At 53.2% G+C, this 15159-nt stretch overlaps 2 protein-coding genes across 3 annotated transcripts; both read right to left on the bottom strand.

The window, feature by feature from the left end:
- Positions 1-921: 921 nt before the first annotated feature.
- Positions 922-7747, bottom strand: Dok3 (docking protein 3). 2 transcript variants are annotated; one of them, XM_076938962.1, is made up of 6 exons: positions 6685-7747; positions 5952-6106; positions 4802-5107; positions 2147-2246; positions 1889-2061; positions 922-1800 (listed from the first exon to the last, which is right to left on the bottom strand). In XM_076938962.1, the coding sequence occupies exons 2-6, from the start codon at positions 6015-6017 to the stop codon at positions 1111-1113; spliced, it is 1335 nt and encodes a 444-aa protein (XP_076795077.1). In that variant the 5' UTR covers positions 6018-6106; positions 6685-7747; the 3' UTR covers positions 922-1110. The 2 variants fall into 2 exon arrangements, with proteins under 2 accessions (XP_076795077.1, XP_034366429.1); XM_034510538.2 differs by having other exon boundaries at positions 5952-6056.
- A 153-nt stretch (positions 7748-7900) lies between these two features.
- Positions 7901-13604, bottom strand: Ddx41 (DEAD-box helicase 41). The gene is made up of 17 exons (XM_034510678.2): positions 13508-13604; positions 13323-13433; positions 12903-13062; positions 12747-12821; positions 12596-12656; positions 12353-12489; positions 11661-11733; positions 11401-11554; positions 11190-11326; positions 10260-10422; positions 9726-9857; positions 9369-9440; positions 9157-9253; positions 8753-8902; positions 8595-8666; positions 8399-8509; positions 7901-8223 (listed from the first exon to the last, which is right to left on the bottom strand). Exons 1-17 carry the CDS (start codon positions 13532-13534, stop codon positions 8087-8089), a joined length of 1869 nt encoding a protein of 622 aa, XP_034366569.1. The 5' UTR covers positions 13535-13604; the 3' UTR covers positions 7901-8086.
- Between the last annotated feature and the right edge of the window lie 1555 nt (positions 13605-15159).

Below are 15159 nucleotides of genomic sequence, written 5' to 3'. Positions count from 1 at the left end.
TTGAGTCTTTTTGGTGTTAAGAGGATTTGGGAGGGTGGGGTTTTTTTGTTTTGTTTTGAGACACGCTCTCGTGTTGTAGCTTTGTCTGACTTAGAACTTGCTATGAAGACCAGACTGGCCTCAAACACAGAGATCCACCTGCTTCTGCCTCCTGAGTAACACAGCCTGTGTGTTTTCTTCTCTGTGCACATATGACGATGAAGATTGAATTCAAGGCCTACCCTCATACTAGGTAGGTCCTATACCACTGAGCTCTGACTCCCTTCCCATGTGACTTTATCTTATTTTTAGTTTCTTTCTAGTTGATGAAACAGCCAGAGGTTCCCCAGATGGATCTGATGACTGCCTGAGTCCCATCAGCCTTGGGTGTTTTGGATGTGAACAAGTGATAGGCCTTCTGCCTGTCCCTCACCCCTACCTAGTGCCTGGTACCTTCACCACAGCTGCTCTGCTTTCCTCCATCCCTCAGATCCAACCTTCCTCTTGTTCCTTGTGAAGTCCAACTGGTAGCTTTTCCAAGGATGAGACCCAGTTTACTGCAGGACAAAGACCCTTGACTGGTCTCTGAATGGCTCTCCTGAGCCCAGAAAGGCCAGGTTCACAGCCTGCCTGGTTGGGCCATGCTCACCCTTCTGACTCAGTTCTGGAGCACTTCTGTCAACAGGCCTCACATCTCCCTCTGTTTGGCTGTCATCCCTGCTGCACAGAATCACAGAGAGCCCAATCCACTCACCTCATGTCCATCTGCTCAAGTAGATTTTAGCCCAGTGGTAGCTGGAACCAGGCTCGGGACACTGGGTGCCTGGGGCCTAGCACCAAGACCTGGTGTTTGCTACACTGAACACAAGGGTACCGTGTGCCATTAGGGATCCAAGAGAAAGCGAGGCAGTGTGGATTGTGGGCCATAGGCAGAACCAAGGGGAAGTTGATAGGCAAGCTTTATTACTGGTTAATCTATACACTGACTGTCTCAGGGAAAGAGGGAGGGCAGAGCGTGGCTCCTCCCCAGGCCACCTTGCTTGTCCCCGCAGGTCAGAGCAGACAGGATATGTTTGAAGTTGTTCCTGGTTTTGGGAGATCACCTCTGTCCTGCTGTGGCTGCACAGGCCTTCAGGGCCGGTCACAGGGGACGGGGCCCTTCTTCCGTTCACGAGTCAGCAGGGTTACCAGCTTGGCCTTGATGCCTGCCTGTGCTCCAGGGCGGCCAGTACCTCCAGCCTCATCCAGCTCCAGCTCAAGCAGCCTCCGGTACTGGGCTTCCAGATTGCTGTCGGGGGCCGAGCCAGGCCAACTTAGATCCTCACTGTTATGGTAGATGGGGCTGCCCAGGGGGCTGCGGCCACCAGGAGGGCCCTCTTGGGCCTCAGGACCCCCATTGGACAGCCCAGGGCTGGCCTCCAGCATGCACACGTTTTCATAGAGGTGCTCCACCAGGCCTGTGTGCTTGCTGGTCTGTTTGCACACAGATGCATAGAGACCGGATGCTGTTCCTTCTTGTGTGGGGCTGAGCAGCAGAGGTAGGCTTTGAGGCCCAGGATCAGTTAGAGGCAGCTTTCTGGAAGTGGCCACCTCTAATCCTGGGGCCACCTCCCGAAGCTCTCCAGGGGGTTCTAGGGAGGGCAGGGAGAGGGCCCGAGGCAGGGGACAGGGTGGGGACATGGCAAACTCTGGAAGACGCTCCCGCTGGCGGGCAATGGCGGCAGCCACCGCTCTACATATGTCTGGTGCACGCGGGCTACTGAAGGCAAAGAGGCCCTCACCTGAGTCACAGCGGCGGCCAGCCTCAAAAGAGAACACACCCTGCAAACAAGTGACACAGGCAGGGATCAGTGGCAGCCGAGGAGCCAGAACACTGACCACTGACCACCTTTCCCTACAGACACCTCACCTTGTCAGAGCCAAACTTGCGCAGGAAACGGTAGGGCCAGCTATAGCAGGCCTGCGGCTTGGAACTCTCCCGCAGCTGAATGTCATCTTGGCCCAGCACCAGGAGGTAGGGTCCTTTCAGCTGACAGCGGGCGGTGGCCTCTGTCCTCTGCACTGTCACGGGAAACTCAGCCACTGTATTCGGGAAGCAAAGGCATCAGTTCCCAGACACCACTACTGGGGTAGAGGTGAGGCTGCCCCAGGCTCTCCCCTGATTCACCTTCCTGCCAGGAGGAGTAGATAGAGTTTTCCTCCATGGGAACAAAGCCCCTTTTTGGACTCTCAGCCTGTCCTGATCCTGAGGAACATTCTCCAGTACCCTGAGGAAAAGATTTAAGTCATCTGTTAGAGTCCACCCTGTTCCCCTCCTTCATCCCTTCTATGGGCTCAGCAGACAAAGCTTCCACTGCCAGTCCCACTCTGACCCACACTCCAGGGTTCTGGGCTCTCCCAAGTCATTTCCTATCTTTGCTATGGGGCAGCACTCCCCACTGGGCTCCCCTGGGAGTGCTGCTCTTGGAGTAAGTCTATTCCTGGTGCTGTAAGGTGCTAAACAACAGAGGGCATGCATCTACAGCCCATGTGCTGGCTTGCACATAGCTCTGGCAGCATGCAGCCGAGAAGAGGCAGGGGTAGCACCAAGCAAATGTCCAGGCTTCTTCTATAGCCACTTGCAGGTCACCCTTGACCTTCCCTGACCTCCATCCTACAGCTTGTCCTGTCAGGAAATGGCCACTATAATCAACTTGACCCATGAGCATGGCCAAAGCTAAGCCCCGCCTCCTCTTCCTGTGCTTTTCTTTCTTTCCTTTTGTTTTTCAAGACAGGGTTTCTCTGTGTAGCCCTGGCTCTCCTGGATCTCACTTACTTGTAGACCAGGCTAGCCTTGAACTCAGAGCTCCACCAGACTCTGCCCTCCAAAGCACTGGGATTAAAGGCGTGTGCCACCACTGCCCGGCTCTCTGTACATTTCTTTTTTTTTTTTTTTTTTTTTTTTTTTTTTTTGTTTTGTTTTGTTTTGTTTTTTTGAGACAGGGTTTCTCTGTGTAGCCCTGGCTGTCCTGGAACTCACTCTGTAGAGTGTTGTTCAGGCTGGCCTCGAACTCAGAAATCCGCCTGCCTCTGCCTCCCAAGTGCTGGGATTAAAGGCGTGCGCCACCACTGCCCAGCACTGTACCTTTCTTAATTAAAAAACAAAAGTGACAAGCTGGGTGGTGGTAGCAGTGCACACCTTTGATCTCAGCATTTGGGAGGTAAGCAGGTGGATCTCTCTGAGTTCAGGGCCAGCCTGCTCTACAGAGTGAGTTCTAGAACAGTCAGGGTTACACGAAGAAACCCTTTCTCAAAACCCTGTCTCAACATTACTATTTTTTTTTTTATTTATCAAATTTTATTTTATGTGTATCGGTGTGAGGGTGTCAGATCCTCTCAAACTGGAGTTACAGGCAGTTGTAAGCTGCCATGTGGTTGCTGGGAATTGAACTCAGCTACTCTGGAAGAGCAGTCAGTGCTCTTAACTATGGAGTTATTTCTCTAGCCCTCAACATTACTATTAAGTAATGTTAGTCCAGTTCAGTGGATTTTAGTATATTCACAAGTTTGTACAGCTGTCAGCAACCCCTAATCCAAAACCTGTCATCATCTCAAATGAAAGCACGTCCCCGTGAACCAGGTGTCAGAACCCTCCTCCCTTGTATGGCATGCTCCCGCTGTCTGTTTATGTGGATATGCTTATTCTGAGTGTCATATGAATTCTAAAAATTAAGAAATTGCACGTATTACCCTTTGGCTTCTTTCGTGTCATATTTCAATGCTAGTTGTTTTTTCATCTTGGTTTTGAGACAGGGTCTTAAGTAGCCCAGGCTGGCTTGGATCTGACCATGGAGCTGATCATTCTCCCTCCGACTTCTGAATGCTGAGGTCACAGACTGTGCCACCATGCCCAGCACAAGGTTCTGTTCATCTCTTCTTCAGGGGATGGTCACGTGCTGTCTCACCTCTGGGTGACTATGCAGTGCTGCCATGAGCACTGGCCCATGTTTTGCCCACACCTTCTTTCATTCTCTTAGCTACACACCAAGTGGGAGAACGGCAGCCATATGATAACTTCACAACTGATATTTTAAAATGGTCCCTACCTGTTGTTATGTGTATGGATGCTTTGCCGACATGTGTGTCTGTGTATGACATGCCCATGGAGGTCAGAAGGGGGTGTCTGAACCCCTGGGACTTACAGTTGTGAGCTGCCATGTGGGTGCTGGGAACTGAACCCCGGCTCTCTACAAGAGCAGCCAGTGTTCTTAATGGCTGAGCCACGTCTCCAGCTGCTCCATGATCCACTTGCTGAGGAAGTCAGGCATGTTTGTCTCTTCTGTTGTGAACTCTTGAGATTTTACAGCCCTTAGCCTCTGGCTTTAATACCCAAAGCCATCCCCTTCCGTTCACCATAAAACCTCTCACTCACACATGGCCCAAGGTGGATTCAAAAGGCTCTCACTGAACTTTCCAGGTGTCTTGACTCTTGTGTAGCTAAGCTGTTGGGTGGCCTACTTTCTGATCCTTTAAACACAGCATGGTTTCTTGCCCCAGGGTCTTTGCCCATGATACCACTGTGTTGCAGAACCTGTCCATTTGGCTCAGACACCGTCTCAGACCACTGCCTTGCGAGCTTGCTCTTGTCATTAAAGAGCACTCCTGAGCTGCGGTTTCATTTTCTCTATAATATGCGTAGAATACAGGGTTCTACGGGGTTCTAAGCCGTTGCCCATCTTTGCGGGGTTTTGGCTATGTTTGCCAAGTGGCAGGATCTGACTAAGCAAGAACATGGGTAAGCGGGGTGAGGTGGTCCCAGCAGGCTAGCTCACTTTATGCTCACCGGGAAGGCCAGCTGGCAGAGGGGATCCATCCACGACTGACGGTGCTGTGCAGCCAGCAGGTGGGTTCGCTCCGTGGTGGTGATCAGAAAAGCACCAGTGTCCTTAGGACAGCTCTCACCATCAGCCGGCAGAACAGATACACAGTCAGCCAAGCGTATGACCCGGCGTTCCCCTCGACGGCTAGGCCCTGTGGACCTGTCACCTGCTGGCCCCAGGCCTCCATCACGGACGTCCCAGCTTTCTAGCCGAGCTACTCCGGATGGGCCTCCCGCATACAGCAGAGCCCACAGTTTGCGCCAGCATTTCTGTAAGAAAGGAGACCCTTGGGAAGAAAGTCACCCCTGCCCCTTGGCTCTGTACGAGCTGCTTAGCAACCGGCTGCCTGCCTTCTGCTTTCCTAAGACTTTAGGGTACAGAGGAAGGAGGAGGTCTTACTGGGGCAGGAGTAGGCAGGGAGAGGTCTATACTTGGGGTTGGTCAGTCCTGAGTTCAAATCACACCTTGCCCTTTTCTGAATGACCTTCACACATAATAGTATCTAGTGATTGGGGCAGACCAACTGACACTTGTTACACAACCCAAAAAGACACTTGGGCCATGGGCTGGGTGGGGTGGAAGGCGGCCTCTGCTTCATGCTGGTAAGGAAGGAAACATGCAAATGACATCTAGCAAAGGAAACAGACGGTTTATCTACCCAGGAGCAGCTGTGGCTGAACTGTGGGTGTATAGTCTGATGCTCAAAGGAAAAAAAAAAAAAAAAGAACCCCCAGCCCATCTCCTCCCCAATATCTGGAGAACCAGTGTTTGTCTGCTCCAACCTCAGAAGGCTCCCGCCACACAGGCCTTGCCTTCTCTAGGAGTCTTGGAGCCATCTTACACATAGATTTCGGTTCTTACAACCCTCCCGTGCGTGATCTTGGCATCTCTACCATCTATGAGGCACTCTTAGAAAGAGTGCTTCATCCCTAACCTTCTTGGGTCAAGAATCTCCACTCTCAAATTGCCAGGTTTCACCTTGCCCAGACTCCCTTCCCAGTTCTCTCAGGTCTAGATAAGCTGTGTGGGCTAAGTAGGGGTTTCCCTCCTCTGCCGGTGGCCGGCAGCTTGGGGTTCCTTCCTCTGCCCATGGCCAGCAGCCTGGGTTCCCACCTTGCCGAACTTCACGTGCTGTTGGTAGAGGATGCCGTCCTTCACAGGGGTCTCCACAGACTCCATGGCCACAGCGGTTCTCAAGTCCGTGGAGACTGGTACAGGCTGGACAGGAACTTCTTACTTCTCGTTTTTTTGGCCACTTCCCCCTCCCTCTGTCCAGAGACAGCGGCAGGGCCAGGGTGGGAGGGTGGGGGGAGGGGAGCCTGGTCTTCACTTAAGGGACAGTACTCAGAACAAATTTCTTCCTTAGGGTTCTTGCTGTTCCAAGGAGACCATACCTGCCTATGGGGAGCTTGAGGCCAACAGAGTTGGGAGTGGGGTGGGGGCGAGAACCGCCTCTTGCACATGCACCTGGATCAGCTGGGTGTGAGTATCTGACCACAGGGTGGACATCCTGAGTCATGAGCGCTGAACCCTCCCCCATTCCCAGACAGCTATGCGACATGAGGATGGGAGCTGCCCAGCCTCGGACCCTTCTTTCCAGATTGCTAAACTGGCTGCCGTTCTGGAGTGGCACATTTGCCTCTCTTGGAGTCCTGGGATCAACTCAGGGCCTTGGGTGTGCTAAGGCAACTGCTGTATACTCCGTTACCTCCCCAGGCCCATCAGAAGTATTTCTAAATCCCACTTTCTCCCCTTGACCCTCGCCCCGCCTGGGCCCATCCTGGCTGTGTCTACCGAGCCTGTTGTTCTAGTCTAGTCTGGGCAACTCCACCCCATCTGCTCTCACCTTTACTTCTGAGATGTAGTTCTTCAGATGAGTCCCTTCTAGGCACCTCTTACCACTGCTCTGCCCTGACACATGTGGCTGCTTCTTCCTGGAGGCCTTCCCTGACCACTCTCCAAGGTTGGAGAGTGAAGCACCATACAACAGACATTTCAGGCAGCAGGCCCCAAGGGCTCCATATCCAGGTTCACTGCTTGTCACACGAGTGCAGGCGGCAGGCCCCCAGTGTGCTCCCCAGGGAGGTCACATGCTTCTTAAAGCGTTGCTTCCTGCCCAGTGGCTTTTCCCCTACCCCACCGGACCTGCCTTGTTGGAGGCCAGTATTGGGGCTTTGCATGAATACAAATTATGGAAGTACCTTGTCAACGGTATAATGTCACCTTGGGGAAGAATGCTGTTTGGGGGGTGAGGGAGTCACACAGTGCACATGGAAATACATTCACGAGGCCTTTGGTGCCTGGCTCTGTGCCACCATGCCCACCATGGTTGTGGTCCAGGCAGCTCTGAATTCACACAGCCTGATCCTGCCCTTTGCATTCTCACCGACAGTTCAGTGATGAGGAAATCAAGGCTTAGATAACTTAACTTGCTGGAGGCCACACACTGAGTGACAGGCGTAGCCTGAGCAACCACTACCTTTGCTGAATAAGCACAAGCCTTGCAAAGTCCCTGGTGCAGCTTTGTACTGCTGTACCTTTTCTTTGGCCCCTTCTTACTGCAAGAAGTCCCGGATGGTGGGCCGGCCAGTCTTGCACCATCTGCACGTACACATGTGCCTGTGGCTCCCCAGTTGTGGCAGCATCAGCCTGGCTAGTTTTTGTCTTTATAACCCAGGAAAGGGTGGGGGTGGGGCAGGACAGAGGTGGAGGGTGCCGGTGTCCAGAATGGCAATTGTGTGGCATCTGCCACTTTCTCAGCAGATAGAGCAGAGGACTTCTGGCTGGGAACTTACACAGGCAGGGAGGGGAAGCCCTGGAAGAAGACTGAAGCTGATGGCAATGTCAGACAGGCAGGGAAACCAGGGACACAACCATTTCCCTGTGACCCCCAACAGTAGCTCCTGAATTATCGGGCATTCCCGACCAGATACCCTGAGCCCAGATGGTTCTACAGCAGGCTGGCAACTCTGGGAGATGCACGTCTTGCCTCAGGGTGGTACTGGAGGAAGAGGCTTGTGCAGGACCCAAGGGGCAGGGGGGTGACAGAGAGGAAGAACTGGTCCAAGAAAAGGGATTGTGCTTTAATGGCATCTGGGGAAGAGAACAAAAATAATAATTCTGAGGGTACTGGGGCTGCCCAGGCCAGCTGGGCTGAGGAGGCTGGCTTCTTGTCTTGAGGGCTGGCTGGTTGCACATGGCTCATGTCCTGGGACTGGACTCTTGGGGAGAAGAGGGAAGACAGACGCTCAGAAGTCCATGGAGCTGTGGGCCAGGTAGTCCTTACGGCCAATGTTGCTGACTTGCTTGGTCTGCATAGCTTCGAGTTTGGGACAGTCAGTGATCCGATGGCCAAGGCCTCCACAGAAGGCACAGCCCCGTTCTCCTGGGGGGGAAGAGAAGGGCCAGAAAGGTCTCAGGAGCAAGTTTCAGGCCTTGGATCTTGATTCCCGCTGGCCTTACCAGCCAGGACTGGTTTCCTGGTATTTTAGTCTGTCTGCCTTACCAGCCCCAAGGCACCCAGCTGTAGACTGGAGACTAGGGCCCTGCTCCACACTCACCTCCAATGTCCAGCATGGACTCATCCCCACAGTGTAGAACTTGCAGAACAGGTGGTACCTTCTGCTTGGCCTCCAGCAACAAGGCTTTGAGGTCCATGAGCACTGACTCGTCTGAGGGAGAGACAACGAGCACCATTAGGGTCTCTCCTAGCTTCAGAACCCAAGGTAGCACCAGGTAGCTATGTGAGCATCTTACCGCAGGCCTTGTTGATGAAGGTGGTGGCAATGCCCGTGTTTCCTGAACGCCCAGTGCGGCCAATTCGGTGCACTGCAAGGAAAGGAACAGCCTCTGGTTCACGCCCCGGAGGCCAGGCCCTCCTCTTGTCCAGCCCACCAATTTCCCACACTCTGTACCGTAGTTCTCGATCTCTTCAGGCATGTCATAGTTGATGACGTGCTGGATGGCAGGAAAGTCCAGGCCTTTAGAGGCCACATCCGTGGCCACCAAGACGTCCTTCTTGCCCTCCCGGAATGCCTCAATGGCCTTGGTCCGCTCTTCCTGGTCTGGGGTGGGTCAGGCAGGTGTCAGAACTATAGTAGGAATGTTGGGAGTAGTGCAGGATAGCCCAAAGGGGAAGAAGGGGAAGAAGGGGAAGAAGGGGAAGAAGGGGAAGGGGAAAGGGAAGGGGAAGGGGAAGAGGAAGGGGACGGGGAAGGGGAAGGAAGGGGAAGAGGAAGGGGACGGGGAAGGGGAAGGAAGGGGGAAGGGGGAAGCTGTCATGGCAGCAGGGCTATGTCAAGGTGTTGACCATCCTGACCTTTGCCCCCATGGATGGCCACAGCTTCAACCCCCTTGAGTAGGAGGTATTCGTGAATGGCATCCACATCTGCTTTCTTCTCTGCAAAGATGAGCACCTGCCCCAAAAAGGCTGCTCTAGTCAGAAGGTACCACACTGACTCCCGCCTAGCCTACATCCTTCCCATCCCATCTCCTCACGGGAACTCCGGGACCAGCCTCAGCTATACTCACAGGTGGGGGCGTCTTCTGCAAGCACTCAAGCAGGTACACCATCTTGGCTTCCTCCTTCACATATTCCACCTCCTGCCACCAGAGAGGCTGGGTCAGGGGATCCTAATGTTCAGCCCTAGTCACGGCCCTGACACCGTAGCTGGGCTCCCAGTCTGCGCTAGGTGACCAGAAGCCTCTTGCCATGAGGGCTAGACAGCCTAAGAATGGCCTTGTGTTTCCTGAACGCTCAGTGTGGCCAGTTTGGTGCACTACAAGGAAAGAAACGGCCTCCGCGGGTGGACTCTGGTTAGCTTCAAGGGAGCAAGGCCAGCTTTAGCCTATACTGCTGACACTCTGCCTGCTGGAGTGTGTGCCTACCTGGATGACATCAAGGCTGGCTGCTCCAGCACGGCCCACATTGATGGTGACAGGCTTCACCAGGGCACTCTTGGCAAAGTTTTGAATCTTCTTCGGCATGGTGGCACTGAAGAGCAGAGTCTGCCGCTGGCCCTAAGAAAGGCCAGGACTAGGCTAAGACAGTGGTTTTCAACCTGAAGGTCTCAACCCCTTGGGGGTCCCATATCAGAGAGCCTTCATATCAGATGTTTACAATACAATTCATAACAGTAACAACATTACAATTATGAAGTGGTGATAAAATAATTGTAATAATAATTGTAATAATTGTGGGTCACCACACGGTGAGGAGCTGTTGTGGTCTCAGCATTAGGAAGGCTGAGAACCACTGGGCTAGGGGCATGCAGGACTAGACAGAGGGCATATAGAGGATGGAGTCCAGGGATACTGAACAGCTGCCCACGACCCTGAGAAGCAGAGGGCATGCAGCACAGGGAGCCTGCAGCTCAACATGTGCAGCACAGGAGTGTGTGTTTATGTGCAGGGGTCTGGCACCTTGAAGTAGGAGAAGATGGTACGGATGTCACCCTCAAAGCCCATGTCAATCATGCGGTCGGCTTCATCCAGGGCCAGGTAGCGACAGATGTCTAGGCTGACCATTTTCTTCTGCAGCAAGTCCATGAGGCGTCCAGGTGTGGCTACCATCATGTGCACACCACTGAGAACAAAGAACCCCCAAGTTTTGGGTCCCCGTGACTTCCAAGAGGCTGACCACTGCCTTCTGCTTTTACCATCTCCACCCCTGCCTCTCAGCACTTCTCCCAGGCTATCTTCTGTATAGCACAGGCAGCTTATTTAGTAGGGGCTGGACCTCGCTGGCCTGCAGTTATTCTGACACACTTTCTCCATGAGAGCTGTCCTGAGTCTCTGTAAAACCCAGGTTTTACTCCTGGTTCCTGTGCCCCTTCGCTGGCCTTGCTGGGCTCACGTTTCTGATAAACTGACTATCTGTTATACGACTGCATCTTCTCTGAGCCTGGGAATACCATGACCATCATCTCAGGAACCGGTCCACGGTGCTAGAGATGTATGCTGGGATTGCACTACCTGGAAAGGATCGAGCAGAGGTGTTATTGGGGTCTCACTGACATCAGTACCTTAGTCTCCTTGGTTAACCACAGTGAATAGTTCTAATTTTTTTGGATACCCCAGATTTCAATCTCTGAGCTTTGTACTTGAACTGCCCCCAAAATTCAAATGGCACCTTCCCTGCAAAGCCTTTTCTGACTTCCAGCATCCCAGAGAGTGAATGGGACATCTGTTCTATTCCCACACTATCCAGCTGTATCTTTCTATACTATCCCAAACGGTTGTCCCTCAAGGGTTGGACTCCCATAAGAACTCTGTGTGGCCCATGAGGTGGCTAAGCTAAGGGTTCTTCTGCCTCTCGGGGATGGTGGGAGGCCTGTGGCCATCAGTACATACTGTCGGATGGTCTCCATCTGCTCTTTCACTGACATGCCCCCGATGCAGAGCGCACAGCGCAGGAGGGGCGAGCTGTCTTCCTGCAGCAGACGGCAGTAGTACTCCAGGATGCCGTGGGTCTGCCGAGCCAGCTCTCGCTGCAGGCAGAGGCGAGGCTGGTACCAGAAGCCAGCCCAGTCCTTCTCCCAACCACCGGGTTAGCCTATCTTACCGAGGGGCAGATGATGAGTCCATAAGGCCCTTCCCGCTTCGAGAAAGGCAACCGCTTCTCTTGTTCCAGGCAGAACATGATGACGGGCAGTGTGAACACCAGTGTCTTGCCTGACCCCGTGAAGGCAATGCCAATCATGTCCCGACCCGACAGACTGTTGGGAGAGGACAACTTCAGGACTGGCCCGGCAGAAAACAGATAAATGAGTGCTGCTTCTCTGTGCGGCCATGCCCACAGCCACGCCCACAGCCCATACTTACATAGTAGGGATGCCCTGGATCTGAATGGGTGTTGGGTGGAGGATGCCTTTTTTTTTCAGGCCTCGAAGGATAGCTATAGAGAAGAAAAGGTGTTTTATTGGCATGCTGAATCCTGTAGAATGAGCTTTTCCCTGTAGGCCGTAACTCATGAAACAGGCTAGGTGTCATGAAACAGTGGGTTCAAGGCCCACTGGCTAAGGTCTCACCAAAGCTCTGTTGAAGCAGAAGACAGCTGAGGCATCTGAAAATAAGTCTAAAGAAACCCATCCTCTAGTGAGGAGTGGTGGGACATGCCTATAACCCCTGAACCTAGGAGGCACGGGTAACTGGATCTCTGAGTCGGAGGAAAGTCTGATCATATCATGTTCTGAGACAACTAGGACTCCATAATGACACCTGGTTTCGAACCTGCATATCTCTGCTCACAGGCCATGGTGGTCATGCCTACAGTGCTAGCTAGCACGACCATTCGGTAGGGATGATGCAGGACTCTTTTGAATTTGAGGTCAGCCTGAGCTGCAGAAAGAGATCCTGTCTCAAAAGAGCTTCCCCCCAAAACCAAGTGCCACCAACAACCAGAGGGACATCCTATCTCTAACTCTCTGGTCCCACTGCTGAGCGCAGTGGGTGCTGGAACACAACCTCACGGGGGCAAGATGATAAAGCACGGTGTCTCCCTTCTCCTCAGGTACCTGCAGGAAACTTCATTTCCTTGAAGCTCTTGATGGGTGGCGGGATACCATCTCCTTCCACCAGGATGTGGTACTTCTTCCGAACACGCTCATGTCGCTCTTCAGACATGCTCAGGACATAACGTGGGGGTGTCCAACTATGGGTAGGCAGTGGGCAGGAGGTCAACACAGTACAGTACAGCGGGGGCAACTCCCTCCCCAGACCGCCAGTCTCAGCCACATATACTGACTGGAATGACATACCTAGTTTTAATTGGATCATCATAGGTGATACCTTTGGCCATTTCCTTCACTGACATCAAGGCTGAGGAGACAAACATAGCTCAATGAGGTTCCTGCTTCCCAAAGGCAGACCCCCTGGGACACAGACTGTCTGCACCAACTGTAATGGTACCTCGGCCTTCAGCCACACTCTCCAGAATCTTTTCTTCTTCCTTCAGTTGCTTTTCCTTTGCTGACTCCTTGCGTGCTGACAAAAGAAGTCGTAGATGTCAGAGAACCAGGAGCACTGCGCCCTAGGCTGATTCTCTCTCCTTCCTGCTCAGCCCACCTTCAGCCTTCTCTTTAAGGTGCTGGTGCTGATCCAGGAGGCTGACATTGGACTGAGGGCCCAGCGGGATGTCATCCTCATCTCCTCGGGGTTCACTGCCACTGTCCTGCTGCTCTTCCTCTGTAGCTCCCTTGCGTCTTCGCTGCAGCAGCTTCTGGAGCTGAGGTTCCACCAGTGTCCCTCAGAGTCAAGCCCAAGACCCGGTAGGGGAGGGGGCACAGCACCCGGGAGGGTCAGAACCTAAGCTGCTGGCTTTTTCCGGGAAGGGGGTCGTGTGCACTGAAGCGCACGTCTGTCCGGAACTCAGGTTCACCTAGTCCCTCCCTGGTCTTCTTCAGAACCACGTTCCAGGGATTACTACCGCTCCCCGGATCCCCCCTCCCGCTGACGGCCGGGGCCATGTCGCCGTAGCGGTCTCACCAGTAGCTGCCGGCGCTGTCGCAACGGCACATAGGGCACGTAGTCCTCGTCGTCCTCATCTTCGTCCTCAGAGCGGCTCCCTCCCGCGGTCGCCTCGTCCACGCGAGCCCGCTGCGGAGACCCGAGTCAGCCGCGGCCCCTCCCCCTACCCGCACCCCCTCGCGTGGACCCAAGCTCAGTCCCACCTTCCGCTCCGGTTCCGACTCCTCCATCCTAGGCCGCACACATGCGCAATGCCAGGGTAAAAAAACCACGCCTCATCTGGGCTCCAATCAGATAGGAAAACCCGCCCCCCTGCTGTCGTCGCCTAGCAACGGCGTGAGCGCCGGATCGCGAAACGGGACAATTTTTTTCTAGCGCGTTTGTGGGCGGGCAGCTGAACTAATTGAGTCTGGCGAAGCCTTGTGGGTAACGGAAGAACTTGAGGCGTGCGCAGATTCAAGTCGTGGGTTAAACGATGAAGCTGTTGTACCCCCTCACCCCACCCTCAGTACGCTCTTCTTCCCCGCATGCTCCTGGGGAGCGCTGTGCACTCTGGCTGCCAGGAGTCCCAGCCCTGCAAGTGGGGTTCCTCGAGGGCGGTGATCGCAAAATATGATTCCTCATCAGCGTGAATTAACACTGCTGTTCTGACTGGTCGGAAGTAAATTAATGGTCAAGATGTTTTTCAACCTTGTGTGTTATATGTGTAAATGATACACATCTCGGAGTGACCGCCTGGGAAGCTAGAGATAGCACAGAGGAGACGCTGGATCTGGGTTTCTGAGTAAGTGAAGGAATCGCCATCAGGAGAGCAGGAAAAGGGCTGAGAGTGTAGAGCAAATAATTCCTTAGGGCAGATTCCTTAGGGCATCTGCAGAGATCTCAGGGGCTGGTGTGAGGTAGGGAGAAAGGACACCGGTCCCAGGTTGTCATGAGTCCAGCTCTGAGGAAAGACAGAGCTAGCGCTGGCTTCCCCTTCCCAAGGCTTTATCTGTAATAGGAGCGTTGATCACCATGTAGTGCCAAAGAGAACTCACTTGTTTTGAGATTGGGAGAAATATAAGGATTTTTTTCCCCCTAAGAAAGGGTCTTCCCATGTAGCCAAGGCTGGCTTCAAACTTGTGGTGATCCTCCTGCTTCAGCCTCATGAGTGCTGGAATTGTGTATACTACAATACTTAGCATAAAATCATCACAAAGGCAGCGCAAGTCGATTCTTGTGATATTCATAGCAAGTGGCCTCTCTTGTAGGATGTGAAGAATAATTAAAAGAAAAAGAAAACAAGTCAGGTGGTTGCATGAACCTTAACTCCAGCACTCAGCAGGCAGATCGAAGCCAGCTGGGGCTAGAGTAAGAACTCATCTTAAGGTAAAGAAACAAACACCTAGAACTCGGAATGGAAGAGTAATTGTGGAGGGGTAGGAAATGGGAGCGAAGTCAGGAGACCTGAGGGCAGCAGGCGCAGCTGGTGACTGTAAGCTACAAGCTATGAATGAGTCTTTGTAAGTACTTGACCAGACTTTTACTTTTGCCAAACTGGAATTTTAGATAGCTGTTTGAAGTGTGAAAAACAAAGCTAACCAATACAGAGAAAAGGCTTCACCTACTTTCCCTTCCCTGAAGAAGGCTGAGAAGCAGCAACTGTGAGCCTGTGGTCCGGTTCTTTCTTTAGGAAACTGATATCCAGTCCTATGGAGGGGCTTGGGGGAGGAGAGGGAAGGTACAGGTTCTGGTCAGCCTGCGCAGGGCCCTTTAAGGGCAGAGCACACCTCTAGACACTGTGCTGCTAGCACATTGGTTAAGAATGGGCATTTCGCGGGGCTGGAGGTGGCTCTGGTTAAGAGCATTTGTTCTT

Source organism: Arvicanthis niloticus, chromosome 8, assembly GCF_011762505.2.
Source record: "Arvicanthis niloticus isolate mArvNil1 chromosome 8, mArvNil1.pat.X, whole genome shotgun sequence".
Classification (NCBI taxonomy): domain Eukaryota; kingdom Metazoa; phylum Chordata; class Mammalia; order Rodentia; family Muridae; genus Arvicanthis; species Arvicanthis niloticus.
The sequence above is the reverse complement of the archived record's forward strand: the minus strand, read 5'-3'. Positions and strand labels throughout refer to the sequence as shown.